The sequence below is a fragment of the Bemisia tabaci genome, chromosome 9, assembly GCF_918797505.1.
Source record: "Bemisia tabaci chromosome 9, PGI_BMITA_v3".
Taxonomy (NCBI): domain Eukaryota; kingdom Metazoa; phylum Arthropoda; class Insecta; order Hemiptera; family Aleyrodidae; genus Bemisia; species Bemisia tabaci.
In genome coordinates, this window is record NC_092801.1 from 15914372 (window position 1) to 15930017 (window position 15646).

The following is a 15646-nucleotide window of genomic DNA, read 5'->3' on the forward strand; positions in this document are numbered from 1 at the left end:
GATCTGAATGTTTTTCTTTAAAATTTTCAGGGGCTTTAGGTGACATTGTGAACAAAATTATCTGAAAAATTGGGAGGATAATATTCATAAGTTTACCAGGAAAGCCATGTTTTATCAAATCTGTGAGAATAATTATCATGTATGTGTAACTTGGTTCGCAGTAAATTGTATACAAAGTCGCACAATCTCAGCAGCATGCAAGTTTTATACACCCTTCTTCCAAAGAACTCCTCAATGGACCACTAGACAAGGTACGAATTTAAGCAATCTGATACATGTTCCTTATCAGAATTTCACGTAGAACACGATTCGTGCAACGAAAATTACTGGAACCAACTCCTAACGAAGATATTAACGTTTTTATTTCACATTGGTTCCGAGGAATTTGCACTGCCCGCTCACAAGAAACTCAAAGCTCTACTTGAGTCAAATCGCGCACTACAACGGTTTCAGCAAGCTTCGCTCAATCGAGCAATGTTCATTTCCCATCATGTGTTCAAACCACAAGAAATTTGCTATAGCTGAGCCAAACCGTCAAGATTGAGGTTTTCAGATTTTTACATCGCAGAGACTGTTATGATAAACGTTTAGCGCGCGATGTGAATCGCGTAGAGTATTGAGTTTTCATGAGCAGGTGGTTGAATTCACGCATCAAGAATCATTAAATATCTTCGTAAAAAGTTAATTTCGGTAATTTTTGCTGGGTGCATCGCATTTTACGTGAAATTTTGGTTAAGAAACATGTATCAGAATGCTGAAATTCGTACCTTGTCTAGTGGTCCATTATTCTGTGCTTCTGCAATTTTTTGCAGGAATTTTTTTTAAGGAAAAAAGTCATTCTTTAAAAAGTGCTTGAAATTATATAATGAGTTGATTTAAGCCAAAAAATCGGACATTATGGTCCGTTTTTCATATTCAGCTAAACGTCGCTGTACCCACCTACGTCATCAAGTCATCAAAAAATTCCAAGATGCCCGAAATGCAAACACCTCCTTTTTTTTTCTCTATGGTGTGCGGGTGCGCAGCTGGGGCTATTATCCGTGGAAATATTTCCAATGACTCAAATACGCACCGATTAACGATTGTGAGTGTTGTGAGTATTTTAGCCAGCGGCGAGGCGTGACGGATCGATTATCGATATTTCCCCATTTGAAGCTATGGTAAAGAATCGATTAATAAGGTGTTCGTTGCGAACACCCTGTTTATCGATTCTTTTCCCAGGTTTTAATGGCAGATAAATCGATATATCGCAAAGCACGCCACGCCACTGGTTTTATCAGTTCGCGTGTGTCAATCTTAGCCGCCTCGAAAAGCAGCACCCGGGTATCACGTTATCATGCTCAGTGGCGTGGCGTGCTTTGCGATATATCGACTGCTCTGCCGTATCAACCCATGAAAAAGGATCGATAAACAGGGTGTTCGCAACGAACACCGAATTAATCGATTCTTTACCATAGCTTCAAACGGGGAGATGTAATCGATCATTCACGTCTTGCCACTGATCATACTGCCCTTCGCGCCGCGCCGTACATTGAACCGGTGAATTCGTGCTCTTGAATTTAATGACTTGCCGTGTTTACGTTTAGTGAATGCAGTTGAAAGTGGTCATGTGTGTTACCCGTCCTTCGCAGAGCATTTACGTCAGAGGATTCTGTGAAGAGGTAAGTTTTTCCCTTTCTCCTTGATGTACAGGGTGTCCCGAAGCCAAACGAGAATATTTTCAGAATCGATTTTTGGGATCAAAATAAGATTTGTATTATTGTATGATGTTTTCGCAACCCACCTATCGTCGGTTTTCGTCGATTGCAAGTTGACGGAAGTTCCCGCAAGCTGTCGTCGTTTGTTTCCAGATACGGTGACTAGAAAACTGCACCCAGCCGCGAGAAATTTGAAGGAGCGTGTTCCGAACTACGCAAATCGCGGAGTTCAGAAACGCTTTTACCTCGATTTGGTTGCATTTTTGCACAGTTCCTTTTGATCATTAAAATGCGTGCACACTGAGGGTCACAATAAGTTCATTTACAGACATCGAGCGTTGGTTTTAATGGAGCACCGATATTTTTCGGTTAAGGTTTAACCTAAGTTTTCGTTCATAGGAAACGAATTTCGGTTAGCAGTAATCAGAGACCAGTCTCTGTGATCGAAGACTTCGATTTTCGGTGCTCAATTTGAGCCGAGCCTTGTTTCTCCTCGTATATCAGGGCTCCTCCAGAGATGGGCTAAACTATCAAAATTTCGCAACAAGGATAAATCCTCGTCGTCATCCATATAACATTCATCTGCACAGGGAAATGACCGGATTATCCATTGTTTCTAAACGAACAATTAGTCCGAAAGAAACATTATCTTACTACTCACTATTAGTTGCCACTAATAGTAAGTCCTTACTTATCGCAAAATTTATTTGAAATGTATGTGGCCCAGCCGCCTTGTTCCATCTAATCTTCATAATAATAAAACGCTATAATTAATAAAAGCGCAACGCAAGGTGTTATAATCTTGCATTGCCTTGACCGATAACGCTTATTACGAGGGTCATCCAATAAGTAAGTTACCCTACCTTGTATCTTCCGAACGAAAAGAGATAAATCAAATCGCTAATAAGGCATATATTAGGCATACTCTAAGCTTTAAAACAAGCTAAAGTTTTTGAAAATCGGTCAAGGGGTTCGCGAGTAAACTTAATTTTACTGAGACAACCTCCTATCGCCGCCTGCCCACCTCCGGGGTCAGGATGCGCGGAGAGTCGATTATAGAAAACTCGGGCTATCGCCTCTATACATCACATCAACAAGGAATTTTAATGTTTTCATTGAGTAGGCCTTACCTTACTTTTTGACATAGTCTCCACATCTTTTTTGATATTTCTGGTATCATCATAGCAGCTTCTTGATGCCTTCCGCGTATACATATAGAAGCTTTCGCCTTGACTCTGAAACCAGCCATTGACAGCGATCTTTACCTCTGAATCGGTTGAAAATCGCTTCCATCGTGGAAGTTTTTCCGCTCGGGAACAAATGAAAGTCACATGAAGCTAAAGTACGAAAGTTTGAAGGATTGGGGGAAATTTCCCTACGCAAAGCAACTGATTTCGGAGTGCAGATCGCTGTCAATGACTAGTTTCGGAGCCAAGACGAGATCTTCAACGCGGAGGACGTCAAGAAGCTGCTGTAATGATACCAAAAATGTCAAAGAAGATGTGAAGACTACGTCAAAAAGTAAGGTAACTACTACTAACTACTAGTAAGGTAGTTACTCAATGAAAACTTTAACATTTCTTGTTGATGTGATGTATAGAGGCGATAACCTGAGTCTTTTATAATCGACTCTCCGCGCATCCTGACCCCGGAGGTGGGCACGCGGCGACAGGAGGTTGTCTCAGTAAAATTAAGTTTACTCGCGAATCCCTCGACCGATTTTCAAAAACTTTAGCTTGTTTTAAAGCTTAGAGTATGCCTAATATATGCCCTATTAGCGATTTGATTTATCTCTTTTCGTTCGGAAGATACAAGGTAGGGAAACTTAATTTTTGGATGACCCTCGTAGAGGAGAGATTTATCTTAATCGATTCAACCTTGCTGGCTTTAAAAATAGCACCTCCACTCGACTGACTTGCAATATAGTATCCTGCATACAGTTGCACTTACAAAACCTTGACCTCAAATGATATGAGACATTTTGAGGTTTGAAACGGAAAACAGAGTGAGAGCATCTTTTCTTTTTTCCTTTTGTGATTTTCGAGAGATTATTCATTTTTTCCCCGCTTCTTTTTTTAAGTTTATCAGATACCTACATACTAATTTTGTGACAAATTCTCTCAGGCTTGACGGAATTCTTACCCCTTTTTAAGGGTTCTTTAGTTGTTACACAATTTCCTTGACCGATAACACTTATTAGATGAGAGATTTATCTTAATCGATTCAACCTTGCTAGCTTTAAAGATAGCACTACCACTTGACTGTTTTGCAGTATCGTATTCCATATACAGTTGCAATTACTTTCAGTTCTTTTTTATTTTTCCAGTCGCCCTGCGATTAACAAACTGAAAATGAGAGGGAAAGTCGAAAGACTGGCAACTCAGCCGCCCTCGAGTTCTTATCATGAAAAACTTCTCAACGTCATAGGCCAGGTATAGATACGGCGGCTGCAATTGAAACTTTAAACCGGAAGATATCTCCTGCACTAACAAGAAGTTCTAGAGAGCCCTACATGGGAAATTCGTTTTTTAAACCAGATCACTTTGTCAATAATTTTCACCCCGGTCCATGTAGTTGTGACGAACGTTGAAGGTGTTGCAGGTAAGACGCACTTAAATTTTTCGGTTCGTTAACTTAGTTTTAACAATAAATTTAGCCTTGGCGAAAACGCAACAGAGAGAAAAAATTTCAGCAGTTTAATAGTATTTGTACATGTTATGTATGTATGTACTAGGGATTGCGCGACCCAACCCCCCTCTGAGCCCCGCTCTCCAGCCAGCCCCTCGTGAGTTAATCTATCTATATCGGGTTTATCTAAGGACTATCACCTGTCGATAGCCGCAAAAATCATGAAAATCGACGCCGCTGAAGGGTAGAAGGAAGAGCGGGCCGATTGTTGAAATTAATAGACAAAGCGATGGACCAAGAAGACATAAGAAGTATGGAGCGATTCTATTGGTTAAAATGGGTGGTTGTTATACATGGTGTCCCAGGATTAAGTTCGAATATTGAAGGAGTCGATTCTTTGGGTCAAAAGGGGACGTTTTTGTGGTATGACTTTTTTTCGAAAAACGCTTTCCGTGAGGGCCCCATTATCCCCCTATTATCAGCTCCTATTATCCCCTTTTAGTTCCTATTATCTCGAAAACGATGAGTTATAGCGTAAAAACGCAGGAGACAATTGCTCAATATTTTTTAACGTTGAATCTTGTGGTGCCGTCAAAAATCAATTTTGTCGCTAGAAACATTAATTTTGGCCAATTTTAGGTTCGGTACACCTAAATCCCCCTCAAAATGAGTTTTACCTTTTTTAGAAGTCAAAAATGAAAAGAACGCTAACAATTACTCCCACTTACCAATTTCCATTAATATTGGTTGATAAACAGTGCCGCAGTTTCAAAAAGGCGATTTTTTCCCGCCAATTTTGGGGAGTCGTAGCGCCCATGGAAAGCGTTGTTGGAAACACATTTATACCACACAAACGTCTTTTTTTGACCCAAAGAATCGACTCTTTCAATATTCGTATTTAATCCTGGGACACCCTGTAGATTAAGGGAGAAAATTATGGACCAACTATATGGTCTCTCGTGGGGTGCCGCTGCCACGGTACCCACCTCCTTTGTATATCGCAACCACCCGCTTCTACCAATAGGATCCCTCCATATCTTTTTTGTCTTCTTTGTCTATCGCTTTGTCTACCAATTTCAACTATCAGCCCGCTGACAGGAAATGAAAAATTAGGTCAGCGAGCCCATAGTAATGATATCACTGGTCAACACGGGTCGGTTCTCCAACTATTTGTCAATTGATTCCGGGTAGATTTTTAGCGCTGATTCTGAAAATGACCTCCGTGTTTCTGTGTTAGTTCGATTTTCTCTGGGGAAATCGGAATTTTCCTTATAAATCGAGCTTTTTGAGAGGGATGTCAATTTTTCGGAAAATCTGTGCATGATAGAGTAAAACTTAGGTTAAATCGAACTTACCCAGAAAAACGGAGCCAGAAAATTTGTATCAGATGAGCACAAAATGTTCAAAATATTAATGGAGGCAGTGGATTTCTTCAGGATTTCAAGTAGAGCAGTGGCGTGGCGTGCCTTGCAATATATCGACCGATCTGCTATTTAAACCGATGGAAAAGAATCGATATAAACAGGGTGTTCGCAACGAATATCTTAATAATCGATTATTTACCACAGCTTCAAATTCCTAAACATCGATAATCTATCATTCGCGCCGCGATTCTAAAGATGAGGACCTTCGAATAACGCATGACCTGCCATAAAGCTCAGATACTATTTCCAGCTCTCCATGATGCGTCAAATTTCGAATTCCGTCAATTCGATCAATCATTTTACAATTGAAGGAATCCCCATAACATCGGTGGCGACAGATGCGAGATACAGGAACAGAGAAGTTGGATTATGTGTCCTCTGAGATAAGGCCAATTTATGGGTCATTATCTACTTTTTATGACGGTCTGAAAAAGATGACAGATGAATGCTCTATTAGTTACCTCAATTTCCTCCATCTAGGATTAAGTATTGGGCGTAAATATAGTCATTTGATCTTAATTTTTCCTGTAATATGAACAATTTATTTTTATTTCGGTGAAAATGAAAGTGATACTGTTTCTCGCCCTGCTTGTTGGCATAGGCATCGCTGTCGTAAGTATTCACAGTTTTCAAAGTTACGAATTTAAGTCATAAACTTCCTCTCCTAATTTCTCAATGGGTCTACAAGCTGATTATTGGAATTGATAGACAGAGCTATAGGCAAAGAAGACACAGGGAACATTAAGCGATCCTATGGGTTGAAGCGGGTGGCGCTGACGTCACTGGCGCTTTTAAGTTCCATTCATTCTTATGGCCCGAGCACTAACGAGCACATCCCATCCAGGGACGGATTTCCCAAGAGGCAGACCTAAGCAGCTGCCTAGGGGCGCAAAGTTTTGAGGGGCGCAAAATTTTAAGACACGTGCATACTTTTTTAAGGGTTCTAGAATTGAAATCGATAAAAAAATTTAAGGACGAAAAAAGAGGTGCGCGAAAGGAAGAATATCTGCGAATCTGTCCTTGTCTACTGACAAGGTTCGTAAAATCCGCGCCCCCTCTGCATTAGTGAGTAAAATTTTCCTTTTACTTTTTTCAACCTTTTTTCGCATTTATTTAATTTTCCTTTGTTATAATTCCCTATACCTTTTGAAAAATATGGTAGCACAAGAGGCTTTTGAGCCACCAAATTTTTCTCTGAAATAACCGAAAAGTAGCTTTAAATTGCGTTAATTAAATGCCAGATTTTAAAAGTTTTCACCCCCGGACTCCCCTTTTGGCCGCGAAAACCCCCCTCAGACCCCCACGCCGTCTTCCGTTCTGCGAGGAGCGCGACTGTAAGATTTGCCTAGGAGTGCTAAAAAGGTAAATCCGCCTCTTCTCCCATTTTTCCACTTGCACATATTTCCATTTCACGTCAATACGTCCATTAAGCACTTGGGCTTTACGTTACAGGCTGTGATCTACATCCGAAGAGAGAGCTTTCCCGGTGAGATGGAACACGACGAAACGTACGTGGCTGCGGTTGTTGATTATCACCCTCGCCCGTGGGACGATAATTTCACCGTTGCAGAATATATGCTCGCAAATGCGGCCGAACATGTATCGTTCATCAAGGAAGCCAAAAAATTAGTAAGTGATCTATTCTAGAGTCCCTTTATACTGAGAGTCAAGACAACACCCCTCATGGAGTCACAAACGGGAATAAAGATTACAGAAATTGAACGTTCTTTGTAATCTTTGATCGGCCCATTCTTAAATTCCTTTCTCCGTTCCTTCTCTCATTCCGTGTGTTCCTTGCCGAACCCGTAATTCCCTGGTCCATTCCAGATTATAATCTTTGCAATCGGTGAAAATGTAATCTTTATTCCCGTTTGTGACACTGTGGAGGCCTAAAATACGCATTGAGTACATAGAGTCGTAATGTAAATGGGAGAGCTGGCGCCATGTTCTGCTCGACGAATTCCGAGCCCGGTGCGCGCCGAGTTCGGGTCGCTTTTTCGATACATTTTCGATCCAAAATGGCGGTGTGGAATACGTGGTAATTCCTATCTCCGTTGTTGTTGTTGTTGTCATCGGATGGCCGGGTACCCGTGTATTGCAAACAATCGATTATGTATCGAAAAAGTGACCCGGCGTCACACAGGAGTCTCGGAATCGGACATGGAAAATGCTTAAAAGTGGCGCCAGCTCTCCCAATTACATTACGACTCTTACTCTATGAAAATACGGGAGCCAACCAGAAATGGATTCACATTGTCTTGACTCTCAGTATAAAGGGACTCCAATCTATTCCTGTTTCCCAGTTTCCTTTTTTTGTCCCATGGATGACGGGCGTGTGCCAATCGGATTTATTTTTCATTAAAGTGATGTATGCGATCGCAATGAGTATATCGATAATCGATTAGTTGTTGATACCGTGAGAAAGTTAATATTTGCGTGAATTTAGATTTTTTTTTTTTTTTTTTTTTTTTTTTTTTTTTTTTTTTTTGCATGCCGTTAAATCACACCCTTTCTTAAACCTCCTCCCCAAGAGCGTTACCAGGGTGTCTAGCATCAGTATTTTCTCGATTTTCCCGATTCTATCAGGATTTAATCCCGTTTGCATCAGGGCTTAAGGAAACATCGGTCGTAAAATCAGGATCGTCCGGATGTGTTTATCGAGCTATTTTTGTGAAGTTACATTCGCCAATTTCTCTCCGCCAAAAATCAGGATTTAATCAGGATGTGGAGAAATTATGAAATCAAGATTTAGCATTCAAAAATCGGGATAAATCAGGATTTCTCAAAATGAAAAAAAAACTATATACCCTGGTTACATACATTCATGAATGGCCTCTAAATAAATTACATAGATCGTTCAATTTTGTTTCAGGACGCTGAGATTATTGTTTTCCCTGAGTGTGGGCTAACAGGTATCACTGGTATGCTCGGTGAAGCAGGCACAGTCAGGCCGAAGTTTAAGTCAATTGATGTGGCCATTGAAATTCCTTCACCTGTTGAACCTTTCGAGTCAAAAGGACATACTTTCACCCCTGATCAAGAGGTATCTACTTTGGTTCATCGACAACATCTGCTTCGAAAACTGCCCGGCGCTGAAAAAATGGATATTCCGTTCTATGACAGTTACGGGATTCGACGGACGCCATATTTTGTGTCAAAACGACATGCAATGTATCGCATTGATTGGCTCATTTTTTCAGCTACTCGTCATTTTCCTCGAATTTTGAGATCGCAATTCTGTTGCCAGGAGGCTAAAGCACTCACTTACCAATTTTGACAAACAAATTCAACGTAATATCGGCGTTGTTTTTTTAGAGAGAGAAAATATCGCATGCGAGTGCAGTTTCGATATCAGTATCGAATGCGATATTTTTCCTCCCAAAAACACTTCTTTATTACGTTGACTTTGTTTGTCAAAATTGGTAAGTGAATTCTTTATCTCCTGACAACAGAATTGCGATCTCAAAATTCGAGAAAAATGACAATTGCTGAAAAAATGGAACTAATTGATGCTATATATCGTATGTCGTTCTGAAATAAAATATAGCGTCCATCGAATCACCTTTAAACATTTTTTCAAGCATAAAACGTATCTCTTACTTATTTTTGTCCAATTTTGTTCGTCATCTTACACATTGGAATGATAGGCGCTATATCTTGTTTATTTTCGAAACTTGCCTATACAAACTTAATACGGTTGAAAACTTCCACATCAATGGCGTGGCGTGCTTAGCGATAAAGCGATATATCTGCCATGGAAAAGGATAGGTGCGAAGTGTTAGCAACGAACACCTTGATAATAATCGATTCTTTATACCATAGCTTAAAATGAGGGAAAATCGAAAATCTCAACCGGAATATTAAAATATTCCACGGCGTAGGTTTCAGCTTTTAAGCTGATCGAGTACAGCAAGAATTGAACTGATTCATTCATGCATGTTCCCGTAGGTTTTGAAAGTCCTCTCCGACGCTGCCAAGGAAAGCAGCATTTATGTCGTGGCCAATTTAGTAGAGAAAGTAAATTGTTCAACTGAAACTGACTGCCCACCCGAGCAACTAATCTTTTACAATTCCAACATTGTGTTCAATCGACATGGCTGCATCATATCCAGGTAGCTGCAAGTTAGTTTTATTTTATTTTTGTATAGATTGCTTGATTTTTTCATTGTTTATTTATTTTATTTTTATTTTGGTATGGTGTAAATCGACCAGCCGCGAAAAGTGATTGCCTACGTCCTTACAGCGCGGCGCGGCGCGGCGTGCTGCCGCCCGCGGCTGCCAGCTCGAAATGCGCACACTGACGCCTACAAACCTAAACGGATACGTCATGCATTGCGCAATGCGTGAAGTAGCCCTTTAGGTTTGTAGGCGTCAGTGCGCGTTTCGCGCTAGCAGCACGCCGCCGTGCCGTAACGTGCCATGAACTTGCCCACAATTAATAGGTCAGTGTATTAAAATGTAGGCAATTTGACAACAAATTCGAAATTAGAGACTCAAAAAAACATCAGTTACGAAACTTTCGGGATCTTTCAGTCATTATCCGACTTTTTTCTTCCTATTTTTGAGTTTTGGACCATAGTGCAGGGTTGCCACAGTCAGGGAAAACTGGGAAATGTCAGGGAAAATGACGAATATATCAGTTGCGTGGCGTGCATTGCGATGTATCGATTGTTATGCCATTTAAACCTATGGAAAAGGATCGATAAACGGGGTTTTCGCAGCGAACACCTTAATAGTCGATTCTTTGCCATAGGTGTAAATTACATGTCAATCGATGTATCGCAATTCACGCCACGCTACTGGAATATATTAGGGAAAATTTGTTAAATCATCTTCATTTGCTCTCAGAATGGGTTTGAGGTTTTGAGCAACAAATTTTGCCTGAAAACTATTTTCAATTTTGCCTTCTTAACCATCCGTCGTATCTCCAATTGTCAGGGAATTCCACCAAAATGTGTTAGGAAAATCAGGGACATGTTAGGGAATATCATTTTCTAAATGTGGCAATCCTGTCCTTAGTGACGATTCTTGAAAGCTGGCAAAACTGTTTTTCCTCTATTTAAAGGCATGTAAAACAATCGATTTTTGGGGAGGCAGCCTGTCTCACCTAAAATCGACATTTGTAATGGATTTAAATGGAGAGAAACCAGTGTTGCCAACTTGCGAAATCACCACTGGTCCTTGCGCCCAGATTGAATTGTTAGGCACCGAATACCTTGTTGCTTTTAGATTTCATTCGGCTGTTTTCGAGTTAAACAGGGTGTCTAGCATCAGGATTTTCCCGATTTTTCTGATTCCATCACGATTTGAGGCTAGTCAGGTTTTAATCCCGATTTTATCAGGATTTGAGGAAAAATCGGTCGTAAAATCAGGATTTGAGAAAAGTCTGCCGTCCGATCGGATTTTTTTATGAGTTATTTTCGTGAAGTCAAATTCGCCAATTTTGCTCCCAATTTTTCTCCACAAAAAATCAGGATTTGGAAAAATTATGAAATCAGGATTTAGCAGTCAAAAATCAGGAAAAATCAGGATTTCTCAGATGAAACAAAACTATACATCCTGTTAAATCGTCTTCGAGAAACCTGCGATGATGCTTCCGACACGCGTTGATGACGTCATGGAGGCACAATGCACATGTCGAAGACGTCTTCAATTCACCCGTAAATGACGTCATCGTGGAGTTCTTTGATGTTGTCTTCTGCTTTGAATACCATAATCCTCACATTTTGGATCAACATTTTTGCTAGGGTCACCTTTTCAACGTCTATAATGTTTCTCTCATGCCTGCTAATTGCAGGTATCGGAAGTATAATCTTTACGGAGAAGCTGTGAGTGCTGAAAAAGAGGCGGATCTGTGCACTTTTGAGACGGACTTTAATGTAACGTTCGGCGTGATTATTTGTTTCGACATACTGTTTGGCAATCCTGCACAGCGACTTATCACTGAAAAAGGAGTTTCAGATATCATATTTTCGTCGGCATGGTTCTCTGAACTTCCGTTCCTTACAGGTATTTTAAATGCGCATTGTTACCTTCTTATCATGGAATTTCTTTAGAGTCTTTTTGTTGAGAATTATTGATTTCGTATGAATGATGAAGACTGGTAAAATTAAGTTTTTTTTTTTTTTTTTTTTTTTTTTTTTTTTTAAATAATATTAGTTATTAACCGTTTCTTAAAGTTGGGAGTCAAATCTATCTGTTTCTGTTGCAAATATTTAAATGCACTTTCAATTTTTTTTCTCGTTCTATCCAATGAAGATGTTGCATGTGTATGGAATTTACGATTTGACTATTGATTCTTATGTAAAAGTTCGCGAGAAACAAGATGGTGCCACTGGTTTTCTCTGAAATCAACTCCCAAGCTCAAAAAAAGCTCTCAAGTCGAGGCCAAAATGAAGGGGATATCCCACGCCATCCTGAGAGTCCACCACTGCATCAAGACAAACTCTCCATGCGAAGATAGGGAGAAAATACATTGACAGGGCTGCCACTTTATTTGGGGACTCTAAAACTGAAAACACGGCATCACTGCTAATGTACTTGCTCCCTATCTTTGCATGGAGAGTTGGTCTTCATACAGAGGTGGACTCTGAGAATAGCGTGGGATATCCCCTCCATTTTGGCCTCGATTTGAGAGCTTTTTACGAGCTTGGGAGTTGATTTCAGAGTAAACTAGTGGCACCATCCTGTTTCTAGCGAACTTTTACATAAGAATCAACAGTCAAATCGTAAATTCCTCACACATGCAACATCTCCATTATGTACTGCTTATAATAGTGCCTGTTTCAAAATTGAATTTGATTCAAATGTGATCGACGCCCATGTTAATGTACATGCACATTACTTTTAGGTTTTTAATCATCATTTTATTTCTTGTGCCAGCAACTAGCGTAGAGGCAGGATGGGCTCACTCTATGGATGTAAACCTTCTGGCCTCTGGAATTCGCAACCCGGCAACCGGAAATGGCGGAAGTGGCATCTACAACGGCAGTGGCGGACCCCTGGCAGTCACAGTGCCTCTCACCGAAGACAGTGTACTGCTCACAGCCCAAGTGCCAATCAAACCGACGAAGCACGCGCAAACAAAATGTCCATACTTCTCTTATTCTTCTGCCCATAGCAATATCGGAAAAACAGAGCAAGTTGGCAGAATAGATTCCCCTCGTCAAAGACAATACATCAAATCGGAATATTTCGGCGACCTACTACTGAAGAAAGACCCCAGCCTCTCTAGTATGTCATCGGAATTATTAGAGCCCGATTCGTTAGACCCATCATCGATAATCTATTCGTATCATAAAAACGATATACCTGGATTCATTTCATCCATCAGTGTCAAATGGAGAGTGGATTTGCCACTCGGCAATTCGACCCCTCGTTATCGTATGGTTTCGTTCAATGGTCTTAGACCGTTTGGCGACGTTAGGAATGAAAGTGTGGGTGTTTGTGGTGTAGTGGCCTGTGGGGATGAGACGTTTGATTCTTGTGGCGAGGTTCTCCCCCTCGATTCGGCACCGAAGATCATTTTTGAAAGTATCGAACTTCGTGTGAAGTCCGATTCTCTTACTTTAGGGTATCTTCCCATCACTATGGATTTTGGCCTGAAGCCGCTGCCACCCTCCGTCTTTAAGTTTTCTAAAGAGTACGTTCATTCTAATCAAACCGAGCCGGTGTGTATGGTCAAGATGGCTCTGATCAAACCAGTTCAGGATTTGTTTAGTTTTGCAATTTACAAAATCCCCGACTAAGTGAATTGGATTTGTCTGATACTCATTGGCGGATCCCATGGCGGATTTGAATTAGGGTTCCTTAAATATAAATCGAAATTAAGATTATTAATCTTATTAAAAACTTAAACCCAAGATACCAAAAATAGTTAATTACCAATCATTTAATTAGAAATCCAAGAAAGGGAGGAAATCCAGAAATCCTTAAACCATAAATAAAGGTTATAACTTTTGTGGATAAATTTAAAGACCTAAATTTAAATTGATTAACATAAAAAATGTTGTACTTTATCAAAACATTAATTAATCAACAAAGCATAGCTGTGTATCTTGCAAAATATATTAAAAATCATTGGCGGATCCCATGGCGGATTTGCATTAGGGTTCCTTAAATATAAGAGCTGTGACAAGATTACGTAGTAACGCAATATACATCCTATCGAATATTTTCGATCTCTGCCGAAATACAAAAGAATTCTTGCCACTTACAACACCGTAGAAGGAATATTGCCTCCAGTAATGTAGTGCGCGAGTATATCATGGCGGATCCAGCATTTTGGCAACACCGGATTTCCTCCATTTAAACCTATGGAAATGCATCGATTCCTCTAGGGGGCAGTTACTCCAACAAGAATTGATTATTTAGCATAGGTTTAAATAGAGACAATCCGATGTTGTCAAATTGCTGGAACCGCCTCTTCTGAAATTTTGTTGTTTTTTTAATGTATAATGTAATCACGAGGAGAGATCGAACTTTACTAACTTCTTGGTGACAGGTGGAAACTCTCAGTTTTGGGAAATTCAACATTTTTTTATGGACACTCATTAACAGTCATCATCTTGGTATTGGTTATTGACCCTCCCACTGGACAACTGATGAGCTTCGGATGACGCAACATGCCAAACAAGTTTACCAAATTTCGGTTTGTCTGCTGAACGAAATGCTCAACCCGTTGTTAAAAATCTACCCAGTAAGTACCTAGATCAACAGATAAATGTCCATGTCCCAAAAGTGGAAGGTTTCACCATTGCCAAGAAACCAATGATAGGTCTCTCCTTGTCTTTGAATGTAATTCTGCGATCTTGTTGTAATTATAGGACTCATCATTGATGTTTGTAAATTACTTGAAAATAAAAACATTCAAAGACGAAGCATACTGGCCTTAAATATTTTACACTGAGAGGCCGTCCTTAAATTACGTAACGCTCCAGTTGGGGAGATCTGTGCCAGCGTTACGCGGCGTTACAGGGGGTGGGGAGGTTTGGAGCGAAGCGTTACGTAATGCGTAAACACAGCAGAATTAATCTTAATTGTACCTATCAAAACGAGACGTTTGAGAAAGCCGTAAGTGCGCAAAAATGACATAGTTTGCAAGACAGCAGTAAGTGACAATATTCCTCCAGAGAGCCAATGGATACAGTGATCTCGAGTAAAGTGTCGCCCTCTTCTGCCAATTTCTAACCTGAAAATGCGTTCGTTGTGTGTCCAAAACGCAACCACAAAAGTATGCAGAAGGTAGCACTTACGGCTGTCCTGCCTAACAATAACCTAGCATGAAAATGAAAAATACCCTTTTTTGTAATTGAAATAAAATCAGTCGATTTTTAGGCATCCAAACGATTTCTACGAGTCTTCCGGATGATTAGTGATAATTTGACAAAGAACAGAGGCTTCTTTCAATAAAATTCCGGCCAGACGCTTCTGAGCCCGTTTTCTCAAAACTTCATTCTTGCACTTACTGCTCTCTTATTCGCTATCATGGCAGAATAAGTGGCACTCGATACTTCCGAGCGGGTCGTTTACCGCCTTCGTTGGCACTTTTCGTCGCGCTCCTCCGACGTAAGGGCGAATGTTGATTCCTACATGAGCCCTGTTTCACATATGAAGCCAAGCTTTTGGGGGCTCATGCGGAAATCGGGATACGCCCTTACGCCAGAGCGGTAACGTTTCGTCCTATGGCAAATCCGCAATGGAACAACTGGAACCACCAAGATATCGATTGCTAAATTGAAAACTCTGCCTCATCCAAACACCAACCGATTGGAGCTTACGAACTGAATATTCATGGAATGAAATGTGTGTCCTTTGTGTTGATTGTGGTCGCCGTAACGTACACCTTTGAATAATAAGACCGCGCGCTTGGAATTTCAACTAGCAAAACTTGAGTAA

The 15646-nt window shown here is 40.4% G+C and overlaps 2 protein-coding genes across 6 annotated transcripts in view; both read left to right on the top strand.

The window, feature by feature from the left end:
• The window catches only part of LOC109037008 (probable sodium/potassium/calcium exchanger CG1090), a 131143-nt gene that overhangs the window by 8174 nt on the left and 107323 nt on the right, over positions 1–15646 (top strand). The gene's annotated exons all lie outside the window — the stretch shown is intronic.
• LOC109037010 (vanin-like protein 1) lies at positions 1515–14628 on the top strand. Of its 3 annotated transcripts, XM_019051480.2 has the most exons (7): positions 1518–1661; positions 4024–4298; positions 7202–7378; positions 8622–8792; positions 9698–9861; positions 11547–11758; positions 12632–14628. In XM_019051480.2, the coding sequence occupies exons 3-7, from the start codon at positions 7241–7243 to the stop codon at positions 13495–13497; spliced, it is 1551 nt and encodes a 516-aa protein (XP_018907025.2). In that variant the 5' UTR covers positions 1518–1661; positions 4024–4298; positions 7202–7240; the 3' UTR covers positions 13498–14628. The 3 variants fall into 3 exon arrangements, with proteins under 3 accessions (XP_018907027.2, XP_018907025.2, XP_018907024.2); XM_019051482.2 differs by lacking the exon at positions 7202–7378 and having other exon boundaries at positions 1515–1661; XM_019051479.2 differs by lacking the exons at positions 1518–1661; positions 4024–4298 and adding an exon at positions 6211–6361.